At 35.3% G+C, this 20,418-nt stretch overlaps 1 protein-coding gene across 2 annotated transcripts in view; it reads left to right on the top strand.

Moving 5' to 3' along the window:
* Nucleotides 1-20,418, top strand: part of CRPPA (CDP-L-ribitol pyrophosphorylase A) — a 108,333-nt gene that overhangs the window by 14,429 nt on the left and 73,486 nt on the right. For both annotated transcript variants that reach the window (XM_039711081.1, XM_039711073.1), the window contains exon 3: nucleotides 10,689-10,838. In XM_039711081.1, coding sequence (XP_039567015.1) covers nucleotides 10,689-10,838 — 150 coding nt within the window. The remainder of the gene's footprint in view (nucleotides 1-10,688; nucleotides 10,839-20,418) is intronic.

Below are 20,418 nucleotides of genomic sequence, written 5' to 3' on the forward strand. Positions count from 1 at the left end.
ATGATGCAAATCATGTGTTAAATGATATGCAGTGGATCAGTATCCTTCACATCATGATGTTGATTTTGTAATGATGCACACTGTCTGGAGGTAAAATATCCTTCTTAAAGTATAAACTCCCTAAAAACAATTTTAACTCCTGTGGCAGTTGCATCAAGATTTCTGCTCCACTGAATGCAAGTGCTAACTCGTTCTTATATTGATTTACTGTAATATGCAAAATCCTTTGTGGCAGAGTGCACACTCACTGATTGCTTTTTGCAATGTAAATCAGTATTTGGGGTATGAAAGATATCTTGCTGACTAAGTTGTGCTTCATTACTTGTTAATGCAAGGTAATACTCTGCAGTCAAAATAAAATAAGCAGTCTTTTTAATTTTAGTGGCAAAAAGATTGGGTTTGTGTTTCATTAATTTTTAGAGCAGATGTTTTGTTTAAATTTTGCCACCTAGATTTGCAGTATAGCACGAGTTAGAACAAGAAAGTGCTGGTTGCTCATCTTATTGTCAGTTATGTTGAATGCATGCCAAAATGTAAAGCTGTAAGTATGGTTTAAAATGCTTCCAAAAATATTGAAAACTGATGGTGGGTTACTGGCCATGTGATTTGGTTTGAAATAATTGAAATGCTTAGACCGAATTATAGATCTTATAGAATCCATTGTAATTGTTTATAATGTACAACTATTGATGAAAACTGAAAAGAATAAATAGGTCATAAGGAAGTCTTGAAACTCTGCACCAGCACATGCTGTTCTTTAGGTGAGGGATGCCATGTGTGTTGTGTATCATATACTTAATATAAATTGTTAATAGCATTATACAGACTCTATGCCAAACCTTAAAATATTTTAAAAAATGTATCTAGAAGAAAAAAAATATTAAATGAGAGCATGTTGCTAAACATTTCGAGTTACTACACTGTGACAAAAAGAAAAAGTTAAATATGTTGACTAAAGTAGTAAGACTTTTTTTGGCTAATATGACAAAAAACATTTTCTGTAATGTACTGTGCTATTGTACCTGTGGAAAACACTAATTTCCTTGACCATTCTTAGGTTCCCACAAGGAATGCACAGATAAAGAATGTACTAGAAGAAATGCTATATAATTTATATGACACATCAAAAATTTATATATTGGTTCAAAAAAGTTCATCCTAAAACTTTTGTATTTTATGCTTTATTGTTTTAAAAGTTTATGTCAGTAATTCATGATACAAGAAAAACATAAATGACGTTCTTACAACTTACTTTCAGTCTGTTTTAAAAAAACCCCCCTAATTTTGATATGAAATCAAATGTTCAAATAAATGTCGTGTCATTGTTTGCAGTACCACTCTTCCCTTTTCCTTAGTGCTTATGTATTTGGTTTTACATCTTTCCACTTATGGTACATTTTTGAGCTTCGTTTCAATGCTGTGTGTCGAAAAATTGTAGCCTGTCATACATCTAGTTCTGCTTTTTTCTTCTACTTTAAACATCTATATATTTTTTTTTCATTTATGTATTCCTATTATTCTGTCTTTTTGAGGGGAATCTTTTCTATTTTCTCTGAGAAATCTTATTTGTTCCACAGAAAAACTTTTAGAATTTAACATGTGGTTGATCAGGCCAAAGCAATATTTACTGATGCTTAGGAGTAAATGCTTTAAATACAAAAGAACAGAAATTATGTAAAGTAAAAAAGAACATGTGTGATCTTAATTTTTGAGCAACAGTTGCTGTTATCTTTCTTAGTTTGCTCTAACTAATTGGGGCTTTGACATGTCTTGATATACATGGGCTCTCCCCAGTTACTCAGATAGTATATTCTGATAAAGGTGACCTCATTAGAAGAAATGTTTTCTTTTTCTAAACAGTGTCATAAATATACATTACATTTGTTTAAGGCATCCTATGTCTTTGAAGTCATTTCAATGTACAACATAGTGTCAGCTCATTAACATTGGATCAAAGTGTATATTAAATTTCTGATTAAACATCCCCTCTCTTTCAGCTAGGAATAAACACAATTATAACTTCTTCCTTCCTGGTGTTGGTTTAAGATTAACATGTGCCCAATTTTAGTGAGTTTGACTGTTGCTTCTAGCCAGCTGGGTAAACAGACTTGAAGGAAATTAGGTGAAGTTTAGCATACAAGCCTTTTTTTCCTAGTGTTCAAAACTCCTTACATGTGTTCTAATTAACCTTCTTTTTGTCTGGCTGCTGATTAGGTTTAATATCTGTGTAAGACTAGGCTTGTTTAACATTTCAACCAGTTCTCTCCTTGGGCAATTAAAAGCTGCCAGTGCAAATGTGTCAAGATAGCTGAAATTGCACTGGCTGGTGATACTGCCTACATAAAAGAAATCCTAGTTCTCACTAATGAGAATCAAACGTGCCATAGCCATGAGAATTATTAGTTTTATCTTTTGGGTTTTTTTTTCTTTTCCTCCCAAAATTCAAAATAAGATAATTTAAGAATTATTCTTTTTGTTAAAGAAGATACCTTGCAGAAAGAAGGTAATCCTTTTCCTTCATACTTAATTTCTAATGGATACACAGCCCAGGTAGCAGATTGTGCTTGTTTGTCAGTAGAAGGAATAGATGGAAGAAATCCCGGCCTCACCACAGCACAGTCACATAAGTTATGTCTACGCTACATGGGAGAGTCTGGGTGTGAGTGTGGGTGAAAGTATGCTATGCCCTGGACTCAAATTTATGTTTCTGCATGCTAATGAGAGCACCTCTACCTTTATTGTGGTGTGCTGTTCTTTACTGAGTCATCTCGCTTGTCCTGTAGTCCTGACTGACTCCATGGTGTCTCTGGTCCTTCGAGAGACATGTGCAGCTGGTTTGGGGGGTCTTTGGACACGACCTTTACAGAATGGGTTATGGGGGCAGATGGTGACAGGTCTGATTTGAAACCATGCAACCAAGCTGCTGCCTTGCCTTGCTATCCAGAAAGTAGGTGGGTTCTGGGTGCAGAATGAGGTTATGAACTCTGAGGACTATGTGCAGGCTTGTATTAGTTCAGTTTGGAAGCTTGGCTAGTTTGGGCTTGAACAAGCGTTCACACCTAAGTTTAGAAAACTTTGCTCACATGGTTGAGCAGTTGTTTTCAACTGCACTTCTGTATAGGCGTGGTGGTTTATGGTTTGTGTCATGACTTTGTTTCTGCCTAAATCTTGTCCCTTGAATAGTTGTTTTGCTAGGATTTCTGTAGGTTGGAAGAGGAAATACCCTAAATCTTGTATCTCTGCACTGGAATAATAAAACTTCTCATAGATTAAGAATTTTGGTTATAGAAAGAAAATGTAGTCCTAGATAAGAGCTGGATACAAAATACAGAAAATGAAAAGTGAAAAAAAGAAATGTAAAGCGATAAGGTTAAAATATGGTATTTTAATGCTATACCTTAAATGTTTATTAGAAGTAATTCTCTAATTGCTCTATTTTACAAAAAGGTTATATGCCTTTGTTTTATTAGATATAGAAGGAATCTGAAAAGAACATCCTCTTAAATACGTGAAATATTTTAATCTTACAATTAACTTTTTGAATTTTGTTTGAAGGTTCTATTTGATAAATTTGAAATAGGAAATCTTTCAGTAGAGACAATTCTTCTAACTTAAATGGTAATTACTGAGTATGTCTGAAGTATGTTGATTACTGTAGATACAATTAGTTTGAATGCAAATGTATGAATAGAAGTGGAAGTTTCTACCTGTTTCATGTATCAGAGATACTGTGTTTATTTCTGTATTTTTTTCATACTGTAGATGGCTGTGAATGCCCTTCCTGGAAAGTGGTTTGATCTGTGTAAAACAATACTCTCCCTGCAGTAACATGTGGAAACATTTTGATGGAAAAAAAATGAGAAGAAATTAATCATAGTTATTCTGAGCTTCTTTTGCTGGTTCATAGCCAGACCTAATTTAGACTGAAATCCTTATGAGATGGTAGTGTTTGGAAACATATAAACAGTCTTTCACCCAACAAAAACCATTCCAGGACATATTTGTAAACTGTGAGATACCTAGCTTGTCTAAATTAACATTGATTGTTATTGTTACATAGTTCACCAGTGTCCGAATGCAATTCTTGTCTTCATGGAAAAGCAAGATAAAACTGCTTGTATGTTTAGCAAGTTCACAGTTATAAAACTGACTTTAATGGTGTTCCAAGATGGATATAGTTGTCCTACTAAGTGTGACAAGCCCCACCATCTCAAGCATACAGTTTCAAAGAAGTTAGCTCCTTTGAATTATAAAAATGTATTTCTAATGTACTTCCATTTTCAGTGTATATATGCAAGCCAAATTTATTTTTTTCTAAGGCAGAGTGGCTAAATTATTTGTGAGTCTTGCTTCAGTTCTATTTTGCTTGTCAGAGTTGAAAACAAGTCTGAATAAAGGATTGAGAAAACATGTCAAAGCTTAAGAATAGGAGCATTCTTTTAAACTTAGCACTCAGAGGCATGTTTTTCTGTCTCATATCAGGCCTATTCCTAAGTAATATTAAAACATTGAAGTGTTAGTTGGGATGGTTTAAATATTAAAGAAATAAAACATAAAATATACACTTACTAAATGCTACTAGACAGCTGAGAAGATAGCATAGGGAAGATGAATATCAGGGGAGGCAGAGGCTATGAATGGAGAAGAAAAGTATTGTTGGTGTAATTAAAAAGTGAAAAGAAGTCGTGTTAGAGAGATGGAAGGCTTTGCTCATTTATGACTAGACTCTGTAAAGTTGTAAGCTGTCATTCCCACTCTCTTGGAGTTGAGGGTTCCAGACTGGCTGTGTGAGTAGACTTTGTGGGTCTGCATTAGTACTTGGGGCTTACTGGGGACAAGGTAAGTATGCCAAAGACATAGCATCCTTTTGTTTTAGTAGGCCAGCATGGAGGATCTGTGGTTGTCTGAACTTGTTACCACACTGTTCTAAAACAAAAGGAATTGTAGTTCTGACATTTTTTGTAAGGATTTTTTGCCACTACAACTTTTTTTTTTTTATTCCTAGTCCATGTCATTCAACTTGTTGAGATTTGCAGCTATTTACCATTGTTCTGTTTCAGCACTGGCTACCCAAAATGACCAAGTCAGTGATGTGTGTTGGTTTTCGTGTTCTTTTGGAGCTTTTGACTCTATGATATCTTGTTCTTGGTGTGTTGTGCTGTGAGTGGGGAGTGCTGGTCTCTGGTGAATACTGCATTGTATTTTGTATATCTGTAAGCTGGATAATTTGTTGCTTGTGATAAAAGCTCCATCTCCCCCCTAATCCTTATGAAAATTTTAATGGATTTTACTATCTAAGACTACCTTATTATAAATAAAATGAGGATTTTAATTATTTATGAATTTTCAGTGAAAGTAAGCTGTACTGTGTTATGTTAGCCAAATTGTTATATTGTGTGCCAGCTTCTATGACCTAAAAATTCATATTTCATTTTGTAATAAAAGATGTCATTAATACTTTTTTAATTCAGCAGTCCTTGAAATGATTCTTCTCTCTGATCTTAAAGCTCACCCTGGTTATGGATTCACTGAATACACACATCTAAACAACATCTTGTTAGAGTGGAAGTATAATAAACTGAGAACAATATGTTGCTGTTTAGTGAAAAGGTGGATTAGTACACCTTGGATCCATGGAAACACTTGTGATGCCTTGTTATGCTGACCTTCCTCATGCACTTCATTCTCTACCTTTTTTTCAGTCACCATTGAATCTTTAATTCTTGAATGCATGTCATGGTCTAGGCCGTTGTGCAAAAAAAAACAAAACCACAAGACTTAGAACATTTTTGTAAATGTTTTTGATTTATGCAGTTTAAAATGGGTCATAAAAGACACCTGTTGGTTCTAAAAGCATCTGGAAGTTGGTTCAGTTTCACCAGATCAATGGATGAGCTTGCCTCTGAGGGACAGGAATCTGTCCCTTCCCCTGAAGTTGATAGAATTCTGCATTCTTAGGCCATTTTAGCATTGCTTTAAGGAAGTTATAGATTAGAAGGTTGTTTTTTCTTACAATGTTTTATTTGCAAAAGAAAAACAGCTAGTTAGTCGTATTTGTTTCAATGTCTGTTAAGAGCTTGGTCACTCATATTTGGATACTTTAACTGATTTATTTAACATAATGTGCAAAAATGGGGGAAAATGCATTTCCTGGACATGCCAAAGTTAATGCTTCAATCTAAGGTAGCTTAAAGGCTGTAAAGTGGACATTTAAAGAAATTAAGTTTAACTGTCTGTTGAGTATCCACTTCACATTCAGGAAGGGCACATAATGCATTTTCTGTGTGATTTTGAGAGCAAACCTACTTGAGGTCTGGCTTAAAATTATTAGAAATTGGAAGACAAGTACTCTTGAGTAGGGAAATGTCAGTATAAGACCCAGGCACTTGCTTTAGACTCGCAGGATTTGTATTTTGTGCTATGGTAACTCAAAGTGCAAAAAAGATTTTTAGGACTACAGTGACATTAGCAAGTACTTATAATTTTAAATGAGGATAGGTTTTCTTTGTTTTATTAATTTTTATGTTCATGTCTGAACTCAAGTCCTCGCCTGAGAGCCAGGCCAAATACTTGTGCATTCCTGACATAAAGAGCAAGTCAATACTTCTCACATAAGAACAAATAAAATTCAAACACCTAAAACTCAGTATATACTGAGTTATATACATATATATGTTATATGAATATATATACACTCTCTTTTACTAATATGGAAATAATTTTTTGTTACTGATTTAAAACTGCAAAAACCAACATGGGAATCCCTTGCAAAGATTAAAATGCTTGCTGTTGTAACTGAATCGATGTGGACTAGCTGAATGATTGTGTTCTTCACTTTCACCCCACAATTATCAGGGATAAAGTCCCTTCAGATACAATACAGCCTTATTGTAATATTGTCCCTACTGTGCCCTAATATGTTTCCAAATGAAAAACTGTAGTCTGAAGCCCTGTCTTAAATTCCTAAATTCTCCATCCAGTTCATTGCAAGGCTGCTCAGTGGAATTCAGAAAGACTTTGTGCTTTTCAGAGTAGGAGGAAGGTTTGTGCTAACCAGAAAGAATGAGCATACATCTTAAAAGTGTGCCCCTCTTTGTCCTGTATATAAGACAAAACTCACAGCTCAATTCTTTTGATTTCACATGCCAAATGTTATGCCTAGACCATGAATGAAGATGCAGTGAGCCAGTTTTGGAAGCAGAAGCACGTGTGGTGAGGTCTGTCTAAGCCAGTATGGGTTTGGCAGCCCTGTTGGCTTATACCAGCTCGGGGATGCTGCCAGCAGTACTGCAGATGCAAAGTTTCCTGTGTTTGAGACTCAGCTCTCTTGTGCCTTATGAAAATAGTGCAGGGCCACAGGCCAGTGTTTTCCCTTGTTTGGTCCCAATTTCACACAGTCTGAAAGTGGTCTTAGGAATTAATGTAGTTCATGTGTCACTGAGGTGGCAAATGCAGCCCTGTGTTGGGTCACATCATCTGGTTGAGAGACCCTGTGTGTGTTTGTGAGACAGAGAAAGGTCCTGTGGAAAGCGAGCCAGTAGTGAGCAAAACAGAATCAGTTGTTGTATCTTGTCTCAGGATTTTAAGGTTTTGACTCAGTGCTGCACCTTAGCAAGTGCTGCTCAAGCTCAGCTTTAGTGGTTTTGGGCTGCAGCTCTTTATCATATGAAGGTTTTCTGAGCAGCTGAAACTTCGTGGCTTTACTAAGTACCAGAGCTTTCCATTCTGCTTTCAGTCATGGATTGAGTTGTCCTTTTTTGGAGTAAAATCTGGGGCTTTCGTTTAAATCAAATGGCTGCTTATTATCCTGTTTCTGCATACACAGAATTTCTCTCCTTTGCATGATCAGAAGTCAGCCATGAATCTTATCCTTTGTATTAAATTTCATGTTTTTAATCAATGCCAGGTATAGTTTGAGTGGACCTGCTGCAGAAAAAAATCTTATTGTGCCCAACTTGTGATTTCCTATTGAAGTGTCAGGAAGAGAGGGGAAAAACTCACCCTGCCAGGCTGGACTCAGTTATGGGGTATTGTAAAAGAAAAGTGTAGTTGTTTGAAAAATGCACTTGTAAAATGTTAAGTGCCGTGAAGCTTTCAATTACTTGAGAAGTTAATTGCAGAGTTAAAAAAAAATACTGCATTTGGATTTAGCAGAAATTAGGTCATTCTGAATTGTTTGGAAGAGCTAGGCCTCAGCAGAGCAGGAGTTGTGGTTCAGTATTGTCACAAAGATACCAATACAGATATTCATAATTTTTTATTGTGCAATAAACCAGATGGCAGGAAAACAATGTGCTTCAGAGTTCTTTTAAGAACATAATTCTGAGTATTCAATTTTATTTAGAATTGCAGTTTGGTTTTTTGTTCCTCAGAGTGCATGTTTCACTTGTGAGATTTGGTTACGCAAGTCACATTGTATTCTTCCAGCCTGTTTTATGCTGAAAATGTAACATGACAGGATTGTTAAAAACTGTAAAAAAATATTGGATCAGCCTAAGGAACCCTCTTTTGCTAAATGGCTTTCTGGAATGGTAACTGCTCCAGAAAAAAAAAAAATCAAATATATAGCTAATTACAGAAAAACTGTGGGTAGCATGCTGCTCTCTCTCTTTTCCCACGACCTTCTAATTTTATAATTTTGTGTATGTGTGTGTGTGTGTGTGACCAATTAAAATATGACGGCAGAGCAAACTAACACTGTACAAATGCCCGCAGCTGGGATATAGATGTAATAATCCATGTCCTTGAATCATGGGAAATAGAAAGGGGACAAGTTGCAGATAATTTAGTCTCTCTACTTTTGCTATGCACAGCTTTTGCTCTAAGTACATCTGTTAAATTTACACCTCATTTAATACACTGACATATTACTAAAATTATAGTGGTGTTTAGTTTTCTCAGTTTTTCTTTTCTATTAGAGAAATAAAATTCATCCTGGCTAGGAAAGAAAGGTGGCCTAGATGACTTCTTGAGATTCTTTACGGACAGTTCTTATGTGATTGCCTGCTTTTTACTGACCTTTCTGTACCACATTTTGCCTTTGGATGATAATCTTTTGCTCCATATAGCTTTCGTATAGGTATCTCTTTCCATGTATTAGAAAGGAAAAGTGCTTTTCAGATTTTGAGAAAAAATCTCTTCTCACATGTATCTTTTGAATCTTTTTCTTTTCTCTTCCTTCACCCTGCCCTGGTTGATTATGCATATCAGAACTCTTTGGCCATGAGAAATTGTTTCACAGCTCTGTATTCTTTGTGTAAAAAAATGAACTGAGAAACTGTAGTTTGGAGCTCATAAAGTGAGCTAACTGCATTCTAATGAATGCTAACTGCATTCACCTTTGTTTTATTGTTTAGTAGTGTAAAAGGAGGAGGGGAGAAAACTTGTTCTTTCTCTTCTGAGGGAGCAAAACCTTTTTTTTTCTTTTTCTGCCATTTTATGATTATCTGAGGTCAGAAATCTTCTAAGAATGGACAGGACTCACGTATTACAGCAGGATTTGCCAACAGTGATAAGTAAAATCGCTCATTTTTGATAAGGTGCCTATTTTTTTCTGTTTCAAAATTCACTAAACCTCAGAAAATATGTGTCTGCAGTAAAAAAGTGTCAGAATTCACCACTGGAAATAATTTTCTAGATATACTGTTTTAAGATTTTGGATAATTCCACATATTTTGAAACAGCATCAATTATTCTTTTTTTATTTATCTTAAAATTCATAGTAAGAAGTATAGTGTGAAGATGCTATTCTCAGTGGTTAGCATTCATGGAGAGCATGCTTTTTTGCCCTGTGACTTGGTAAAAAGTGTTCTGCCATTTCATTCTTTTCTTCATTGTTGTATGAACCACTCTCATCCCAAGTGTCTTAAGCTACATCCAAAGCACATGAGCATTTGATAAGTTACCGATGAAGTGTGTGTAACTTTCTGCTATCAAAATGCCTAAAGCCACATAGGAGAGTTCTGTTTCAGAGATGCCACAGATCTTTAATACTATATATTGATGAAAAAATCAAAGGTATATGTTTAATTGGCTTCAAGCCTAAGCAAACTAAAACTGAAATATAAGCATTTGAATATCTGTTCTGCAGCACTGCGCTGCTGGATATTGAGTACTTTCAGATGTATCTGCTGTGTTCCCTCTGATTTCACTGGTAAGTGTGATTACTCAGTATTTCACAGGGTGAATTCAACACAGAGGAACAAGCTCAATTTTCTGAAACTTTTCTTGCAGCTTAGTTCTGATCAATTCAGATCTGTTTAGATCAAGTTGAGATCTGTGAAAGCAATAAGTGTTGTGGATTGTCAAGACTTCTCAGTTGTGTCTGCTGCTGTTTGTTCTCTGAATAGGCCTAGACCTCTCCTCATGGAAACTGCCTACAGTGTATAGAGAAGAAAGTCTGAAGAATGGACATCTTAGATCTGTACATGTATTTGCAGTAGATGTTTATGAAGGGCTTAATATTTCTTTCTTTTTTGGTAAATTGTCCCTTGTTCTTATACAGTCTTCCATTGCTGCATTTATTTTGAAAGTCTCATACAGACAAAGTAGTATGACTTACAGTTTATGAGAAATAGAAAAGATAAAGAAGGAAAAAAACCCCAATTTTCAGGCTTTTTCAACTAAAGCTTTGTGATATAAATTAATATTGATAACATTTAGGTCTCTTGTTGTGTTTTGTTCCACAGGCAGCAGGAGCAATCCGTCCTTTAGTGTCTACTGTTATTGCCTCTGCTGCTGATGGCTGCTTGGACCACTCACTGGAACGTGCCAGGTACAGAGCAAGTGAAATGCCTCAGGCTTTCTTGTTTGATATAATCTATGAAGCATACCAACAGGTAAGATATTAAGACTTTCTAAAACCATTTTTTCATTTACTTTAGTTAAAAAAAGAGAAAAGTAACTTTATTTCTCTTCTATCAAGAATAGAGCTTCAGTACCTATTTCAGATTGATGTATGCTTTTTAATTCTGAGTCTTTTAAAAAAGCCTTATCATTCTAAATTATTCAATTTTTTGATAAGTTAACTTTTAAATACGAGAAGGGGTGATGGGCCTAAATGGCTGAAAAGACAAATTTGCTTTATTTTTATTGTGTATTAAATAAATTATTTAAATGAGTGGGTTTATATGTTAGGTGTCTGTATAAAGTGTGTATTGTTGACTGAGAGTATCAAAGGGTTTTGGATGCACAGTGTAATAATGACATTTTATAGTAATTTAGTGGGATACAAGCTGTTCTAAAATACTGAGATAATATAACTTTCTACATCTAGGTAAATGTTTATTCTGCTTCTTTGCATGTGTTTTGTACATTGATTAGTGGCTGAAAAGAATGTTTAGCTGTCTCTGTTGTAATTTTTCATTTTTTCATAATATATTGCTTTGAAATTATGCAGAAAAATTAAAGTTGTGGGTAATGTATTAAACCCTGACTCTTTTTGCCTTAATTTGCCCTGAAGACTGCTTTCATTTGCCCCACCCTGCATTCACAGTTTACTGGAAACATTCCAGCCTTTCGTCTCAGCACTGCTTCCTTTTCATTCATCACCTTGTGGAAATTGCCTGTCCAGGTATCTTCCAGACTGACTGGAAGCAGAGCTCATTTCTTCATTTGTCACTTGGAAGGAATTATTTTTCATGTTCATGAGGACAGTCATGCTTCCCATCCATCTTTCAATTCTAAACAAGCCCAAGTTTCTGATACTCACTTTCAGAGAGTACAAAGCTTAGAAGTCACTAACAACAGAAAAATGTGAGGACAGGCAATGAAGAAACTGTTACTTAATTGTTCAGTAATTGTTTTCCTTAGAAATGTTGGCACAAATTCAATGACATACCCTTTATGCTTGATACTTGAAGACATTAAATGCCGAAGATGAAGGACTATCCAAAATAAAGAGTTACTCAAGTGATTGGACTGGCTTCAACCTATTTGCTTCTGATAGGAGGCAGGGGGTTGTTCTGACACACAGCTGATACTTCTGAGATTCCACCTTGAATGTAGTGGGTATACCCATAAGAAATGTATCCTCTTTGTGCATAAGAACACATCTCAAGAGACAACTGCAACTGTTGGTTTGCAGATACAACTCTTTTTATTGTGTGTATCTTTTGGCAAATTTTACATTTATGTGCAGTTTCTTGCAATCACCTTCCCTCCCCACTCCCCCAAACAACCCAGTACTTTTACTACCATGTTTGCTTATAATTTGCAAATATGGTAGAGCTGGCAAATACATAAAAAGCTCTTGTCCTAAATGTCTCACTCAAAAGACAACTATATTTGCAGTTCCTATGCTCCTCTGAATAGAGTTTTTTTCTCACATATGCATTCCATCAGTCTTCTTTTTTGTATCCCTGCTCTTTCAAGAACAAACCACCAAAGTTGTTAGAAGCAACCAAGGCTATGGTTTCTTGTCCCCAGTTTCCTTTGCTTTGGCTAAATTCTGGTCATTTTAATGCTCTGTGCCTGGACCCTTGGGAAGTATAACACTTTGCTAAAATCTCTCAACTCATATTGTTTCCTAATAATTTATGTTTCAATGGTGTCTAGCTGTCCAAGTCAAGGATTAAGACCCTATTGTTCTGGGAACTGTACAAACAAATAAAAAAAGACAGATAATCGTTGTCCTGAAAAACCTAGTCAAGCTACTGTAGGACAGATTTTTGTAGGAATGGATGCACTTACAATGCTTTCTAAATATTAACATATCCATAATCAATTCCCATAGCCTGGTGAAGGTATGTACAGATGAACAAAGAAGAGAAAATTATTTTGTTACTCATGTTGCAAGTCATTCATGAAGCTGGGAATGGAATTCATTTTGGCTGACTCAGCCTGGGATCATGATCCCATGCCTGTGTATTTTATACAGTTGTGACCTTTATGCAGCTACAGTGTGGGGAAAAACAACAGTCAGACATGCATTCCTTGGAAAGAAACTGTTGATTTGAATTAGTGCTTCAAGAAACACACGCTTTTCGGTTACACGGTGGGTAATGTGGAATACTGCTTTCAAACTCCATCTCTATTTAAATGCACTGTTGGATGGAAGTAGATAGGTTTAAAGTGTTGACTTCCAGATGTGTTTATGAATGTAAGATGTCTAAATATATTTACTACACAGTTGTGAAATTCAGTTAAAGTCAGTTATCTGACCCTTACAGGTTTGCTATCTGCAGTCCTTTTTGTCTCCTTGTTTGGTAGCAATCTGGGAAGAGCAGACTAGAGGTGCTTCTCCTTTTATTGCTGTTTTAACTTTATCTAGAAATAGAGCAGAGTAGGTATTCACACTATTAATATATGGAAAAATATATTTGTATGATCTTTACCAAATTAAGTAATTTCCTTAGAAAACATTTTCCATTTCTAGCTCAAGTAAAAAAAGGATAGTGATGACTTGGGGAAAAATACATGCCCTGTTGAACCTCCTCTAATTAGTTTTATGTACAAATACCAAAGATTAATTTACAATAGTATCTTAAAATATATGTGTACTACAAGGAATCCCCTTCACATTTGGCACCAAAAATCCAGGACAGATTTTGAAGAATTGAGCCAGGTTGTTCAGCTGCATATCATTGTGATGCATTTAATTTAATTTTCGGTCTTACATTTTCCCTGTGGCCTAAAACAAGTATTCCAAACAGATCTTTGTTCAGGTATATATTACTTTCTGATTTAATTGTTATGATGTCAAGACTTCTGATTTCATAACTATTAACTTTCAAATTTATACAATTTATAAGCTTTATAAAATTTTTAAAACTTACAACTTTTATTTGTACAATGTGTATCTGACTCAGGATGAACAAGTGACCAATACAAACAACTGCAAGGGGAGAAAAATCTGTATTTATAGTGTGTGTGGGTCTTGCAGGTGGGAGGCTTTATGTTAACCAGGGATTTTCATTGGGATTTTAGATAAAAGAACGTATAAATTTGTTAAGGGAATAAATCTGGTGTTGCATCACTACTCTTAGTTCTGGTATGTCCTAATTTGTGAGTTCTCTTTTCCTGCACAATTTAATGAACCACAGTAAATGGACAAATCAAAAAATTTAAAATCAAAAATGAAAATCTCTAATAACTAGTAAAACCTCTGTAGAAGTTGAAAAAATGTCAGAATCCATTATTTATTTCAGTTCTGAACTATCTCTGACAAAATCAGCCAGTCGAACTTTAAAAAAAAAATTTATTTTGTTATGTTAATAACAAATTCATGATTTTTGAAAATACCCATTTATTTTCTATTTTTATCCCAAGTAAAATCAGGAAGTTCAAGTGTTAATTGAAAATCCATCCTTTCCAAAGATAGCAAATAAGGGATAGATTCCTTAGACCAGACTTGTTCATTTTTGCTTAAGGTAGTTTCATGTTTCTGTTCCACTTCTTAATTTAAATAGGAACAAATGTGGAGTATGATCCTGCAAGCCTGGGAGGAGGTGGGTGGGGGAAAGACTTACCAGAAGTCAAGTGTTCCCTGGAGCAGTACCTTTTAAAGGAATTAGAGTATCAGGAAGTCAGGTAGACTACCATTTTCCTTTAATCAGAGTAGGCTGAGACTGATTTTTGTAATACTTGTTTTTGACATATTGTGAAATGCACAAAGATCTCAAAAGTTTTTTTGGTCTTTAACACAAAGCATCTTGTTGTGTCCTGTCATGTGTTCTGTACAAAGTAACGCACCCACAGTATATAAAGGCCGAAATACTCAAAGCATTGAACACTTGAAATATATCTGCTAAAGCAAGAAAGGTAACAGGAACATTTAAAAAGCTTTACCCTTTCATGATCTGGAAAGGACATAACCAAAAATGGAAGCAGAAGAGGAGTGGGATAGGTGGGAGATTCTGACCAGCTTCTATGTCAGATATGCGAACAAACAGCCCTGGTAAGATGATACAATGGTTAAGGAGTTGTCAGCATGAATGTGGGGAATGCCAAAGAGTTGCTCACCAATGCCACCAGTCCAGGGAAGCCAAGAACCTTGTGAGAGGGAATAGCTACCAACAGCTGAAAAAAGAGCAGGATATGTTAGAATGCTATTCTGCAGGAATCCTTCATATGTGAGTGGTATGACAAAGTCTGATCACTAATTCAAAATTAAGGGATAGCTTTTTAAGAATCTTATAAAAAATACACTTTTTTTTCCCCTGATGATCATTTATATATTATCTTATAATTTTCCTCAAGAACTGCTATACCTGTGGAAATTTATTGCAAGAATTACACTTTTTGGGGAGGATGGGGTGTTTGTATTACATATATAGTTAATTAAATAATCTGTTGATGGTAGACCTTTTGCCGAGCATGGAAGTTTATGTTTAGCTAATCAGAACAATGAAGCTGAAGTGAAAAAAATAGGAACAGGAAGCAGGAATACTGATGGAAGGAGAATGAGCTTCAGCATGTTTAGAGACATTTCTCTGATGCATGTCTGTAACCTCCTTACAGATATACACACAGATCAGTGTGATCTTAGGGATTCTGTCTAATCTGTGTAGAAAATATGTAGAGATTAGTACTTTTTGGGACTATACTAATTAATGTATATGTTCATAGCCAACGTTAATCACTCTTTGAATATTAAGCAATTACATTTACTTATGGGCCATTACAACATCTGCCTGCATAGGAGAGAACGGCTATATATAAACATAGTAATGACAAGATACAAAACAATAGTGTGTCAAAGAGAATCATTCACATACTTTGATGCTGAATTCTGGGAGGCAGATGTTCTTCCACTCCCCAAAAAAATCATTGCAAGATGTCCATGGATTGGGTGGAGATGGGGAAAAGAGATAGTCTGTGAACTGTCCAACCTGGTCATTAGTAGAAGAAAAGGAAATCCTTAGATGGTTCTCCTCTAACAAACCCCCTAGAAATGTTCAGGGAAGATCTTGCCAGACTAAGAAAGGAAGTTGGCTATTGTTAGGGCCATTGTCAAAGGATTTGCTCAAAGTATTGTCTTTTCTGTATGTAAATAATAGGGAGTGTATTCCATGTGGATTTTGTAAACTTCTAAAGTACTTTTTGAAAGGGCACAACATTACTTGCATTCTTTTTCAAACATGTGTGAAGCATTTTAGTATCCTCTGTAGCAGGGAAGTGGAGTCAGCTGTAGCAGTTTAGCAATATTTTGGCATAGGTCAGGCAAAGTCCTTCGAGGCAAAATGTCTAGACTGATTTGGGGATTTTCCTGTGGCTTCATTCTTTGTTAAAGACATCAATGTCTGTCAAATTATTATTGCCAGGAGCAAGAAGTGATTAGATGAACAGTAATAGACAAATTGTTGACTAAAACCATGGCAACTTTGGGAGGAAGGGTCAGATTCAGAAAAAGGACTGAAGGATCAAGATATAAGTGAGACAAAATTTGGGCATTTAATTCTACTGCTGGAATCCTGAAAAAACCACTGCTCATCCCCTTGCTAAGATATCTGAATCTTCAAGGCGCCTCAACCTTTATTTTTAACGTTCGCCAAACATGAAACTTCGTGTATATCAAGGCATGTAAGTTGTCGCCAAGGTTTACCAACTTAATATTTTATCTCCTGTAAGCATTCAGTTGGGGATAATTTTTTTGTCTGATTCTCTTCCATCATGACGGGTATGGGTCAGAGCTGTTCATTTTTGTAGTGTAAAAGCTCTGAAAAAGAGATGACCATTGTTTGAAACATATGACAGTACATAGAATATATATGTTTTATCGTAAGTTGTACTGGGTTGTTTCTTGGCCTTTTTCTTTTTTTAAAAAAAGCATCAGGAATCTTTTAAGTGTATTGTGTTGTAAGGATGATAATTTATATTCAAAATTCATTCTTATTCAAATGGATTTTGCATTTTTTGTAGGCTCTGTGTGTGTGTATGTGTGTGTAGGTCCACTTCTTCTTCCACATCCCCAGGCTCTGGTCACCCACTTAACTTTTGTAGTTCATAGTTATATGTTCAGGTCTTATAAATATATGTCACGTAACATCATTATTGTATTTGTCCTAATTCTGCATTCCAGTTTGTGTTTATAGGTATTCTTCCTTCTCATTAAAGGTATTCTGAATTACTGAATCAAGAAGTGGTTTGTGAATTAGGCAAGAGTTGGCTAGACTAATAGTAATCTTGTAGTATGATTTGTATGAAGACAGCACTACAAACCAATGTTCTTCTTTGTATGGAGTCTTAAAGGCAGCATTCTTCTATCTGCCTATATAACAGGTGATCACAGTTTTAGTGTAACTGCCTACATGGTTGGTCCAAGTAAGCTGGGTACTCAGCTGAATAGTTTTTTGAAATTTCTAGCCCTAGTTTTAATTATTGGTGTACTACTTGTATGAAGATGGCAAATATCTGTGACTTTGTCAATATACAATCTAAGCATATGAAATAATCTAAGAAAAGGAAGCCTTCCTGATTTTTCATGGGTTGTTAAGATTTTAGATATAATGGTTTGACAAGGAAATCTGTGCAATACTAAATGTTAGAAAGTAATATATTTCTTCTTCCATGAGAAATTTCACATTATCAACAGCACCCTTTCATTGTTGTGGTCCATTTCAGCTTTGATTTTATGACTTGTTTTATTTAAAAAATTATTTATTTGGAACTTCAATAGAAGCTGAGTTCTGTTCCATTTAATGCACACAGAAAGCTGGTAATTTTTTTCTTGTTTTGATGCAAAATTGCTATGGTGCTAATTTTTTAATAAGGCAGTTTTGCAGAGGTTCTGCCTTCTCCGTTCATTGTCAGGCTGATGCATGCAGACTGTTGTTTACCTACAGTGCTGTCAATCTCACCTAAATGAATATCCTAATTTGTATAGTCTGCAGGTTGTAGCTCTGAGATATTTTCCAAAGAGAAAATATCTATTCCATCTAGCATCTTTTTAACCTGGCAACTTCACCCTGAGGAGCAGGGACGAATAAATAATTTTTCCTATCCTTAAAGCCTACCCAATTCTAAAGAACACTTTTCAGGGTAAATATGTTAAAAGAAATTTTGTTAGTAATGCTTTCTTTTATTCAAAAAGTGAAGCTAGATTGGTGGTCTGGAGAAAACTATGCTAGTTTAGATAGCTCTGTACTTGATTAGTTCTTTGGCGCAATGGTAGAGCCAGGATATTGTCTGAATCCCCACCTTGCCCTAATTAAATTCTGCCACAAGAATGTTTGGATAGATTCTAATGCCTTACACAAGAAAAAAAGGGTTTTTGCTAATGGGATAATTACTTCCATTTTATGTCACTCCTCATCCTGTAGGATCTCAAAGAACTTTGCAAATTAGCATATTAGCTCTTGGAACTGTTTGCTGCCGTGGTGCAAAGCTTCCACTCCGTGGGTGAAATTTGGCATCTCTATGGCATTTTGTCTTCAGATATAATTTGGAAGGTGTATGTTGAGGAGACAATGCAAATATTGAAGTTGGAAGTTAGATTGGATTATGAGAATACTGTTGTATTACTGGCTTTACCCTGGTAAGTGTCCTGTATCCATGAGAATCACCTGTTCAGCACAGGCTCAGAAAATGCTGAATACTGAGTGGGGATCCTGGTACCTCATGTATGGGAGACCACCCTCCTAAATTGTCATCTGCTTCTTGTTCTGAGAGTAACAAAGAAGACAAGGTAAGGAAGCTAGAGGTTTTAATCTCTTGTTGTTGACAGCTTGGTGTATTGAAAGGCAATGAAAAGGACCATTTATGATCTTGCATAATTCAAAAGGTGATTTTTCTGAAGTAAATTGTTCCAAGAGTAAATAATCTTATCTGTAAAAAAAAATTAAAATTTAAAAATGCATTTTAGCTTGGCATGAATTTGGCTCACTTTTGCTTCCAACCTCAATTAAATTATCTGTTGGTTTCTTAATTTTGTAATGTGATGTATTTTGAAATTTCTTTATTGGGAAAGTGTGAACAATTGCTTCTTCAAATATTCTTAGAATAACCTAAATAATCTGTATTTTCTACATTAGAACAAGATTTTTCCTGTCTTTGTCTTGTCCAAATAATTCTAATTCTTTCCCAAGTATTTTTCCAATATGCAAGATAATTTAAAAAGTGTAAACAATGAATCCTAACACAGTGTTTTGACTACTACTCTCCTGTCACATAGATTATTGCCATTTTCTTATTTCTTCATGTTGTAACTAAAATATGGGTGTATATATTTAGTTTACTTGGAAACAACATGAGTACTAAAATATTGCAATGAGCAATCAGGAAGTGTTCAGGGGTTTAATGGCAGATTGCCAGGAAATCATGGTGTGCATAGAAAAGGCGCTTGCAGTTACTGCAGTGAAAGATTTTGGGATATAGACACAGATCTGTATAAAAAAAGGCTTGCTTAATTCTGTTAGGGAGCAAATTGCTGTGTCTTTGTTCTCTTCACTACTACTGCATCTGGATGTTTGTCACAACAGTTTTAATAATTAACTACAGTAAAAATAGTTTCAGAGATGAGATAATCTGGTTTATGTTGATCTCAGTGTTTCCTCATTCACGTTTCCTCCTTCTGTTTGCTGCTTCTGCTGTCTCTTATTTAGCTGTGGCATATTGATGTAGGCTGAGTGCTTGCTGAAAATCCACTGTTGGATTCAGCATTTTTTTTGGTTCAGTGGTAATGAATGTGGCAAAAAAAAAAATCTTTATAAAATATGATAAAAGTAAGCCAATTCAGGTTCAGTGAAAGCTTGTGTCTACTTCTTTTCTTAACCCAGTAAAATGTTCCTGATGATGAATGTTCATGATGTATTCTGGCATTTCAGCAGTGGAAACTTGATTTGCCAGATTCTGGAAAAATCCTAAAGCTCTGCTGTTGTTGGTTAGTTATGCATTTTAAGGGCAAGTGTTCTGATATTGTTACTGAATGGATTTACATGGGAGAATAAAATGGAGATGCTGCTGACAGTGGAAAAAGTGCTAAAGATTACACAGTCAAGGGTTATGGAAGAGAAAATGCTGGCTCTACGTAGGTTGTAAAGATACCTGAAAATTTTCTTTCAGTTCATGCATAAAATAATATTGTTTTGTGTCATTATAAACTAAGGAATGATGAAAATATAAGAAAATAACAGTCCTGTATTGAACCTTTTTTCATCTGTGCTGGTTTTGTTTTATGGTTGCCAGTTCCCATATAAAGATACAGTAAATTAGTGTTCAAAGTATTGTATTGGGAACAAGTAAGCATATGGACTATTAGTAAATACCAGGGGGACACAGACTGCATCGTTGCTCTTTTCTCTAACCTCTTATTCTATGTTTACACCTTGTATTTTAGGAAGTAGTAGTATTTTTCAAAATGTTTTCAAATAAATTTGGGGGGAAGAGGAAGACTTTGTGTAATGCTAAAATCTGTATCTTGTTCCACTCGTAGCACATTATTCAAACATCCACTCTTGGAAAACAAACAAAAAAAACTAC

Source organism: Passer montanus, unplaced genomic scaffold, assembly GCF_014805655.1.
Source record: "Passer montanus isolate IOZ18808 unplaced genomic scaffold, ASM1480565v1 scaffold10, whole genome shotgun sequence".
Classification (NCBI taxonomy): Eukaryota; Metazoa; Chordata; class Aves; order Passeriformes; family Passeridae; genus Passer; species Passer montanus.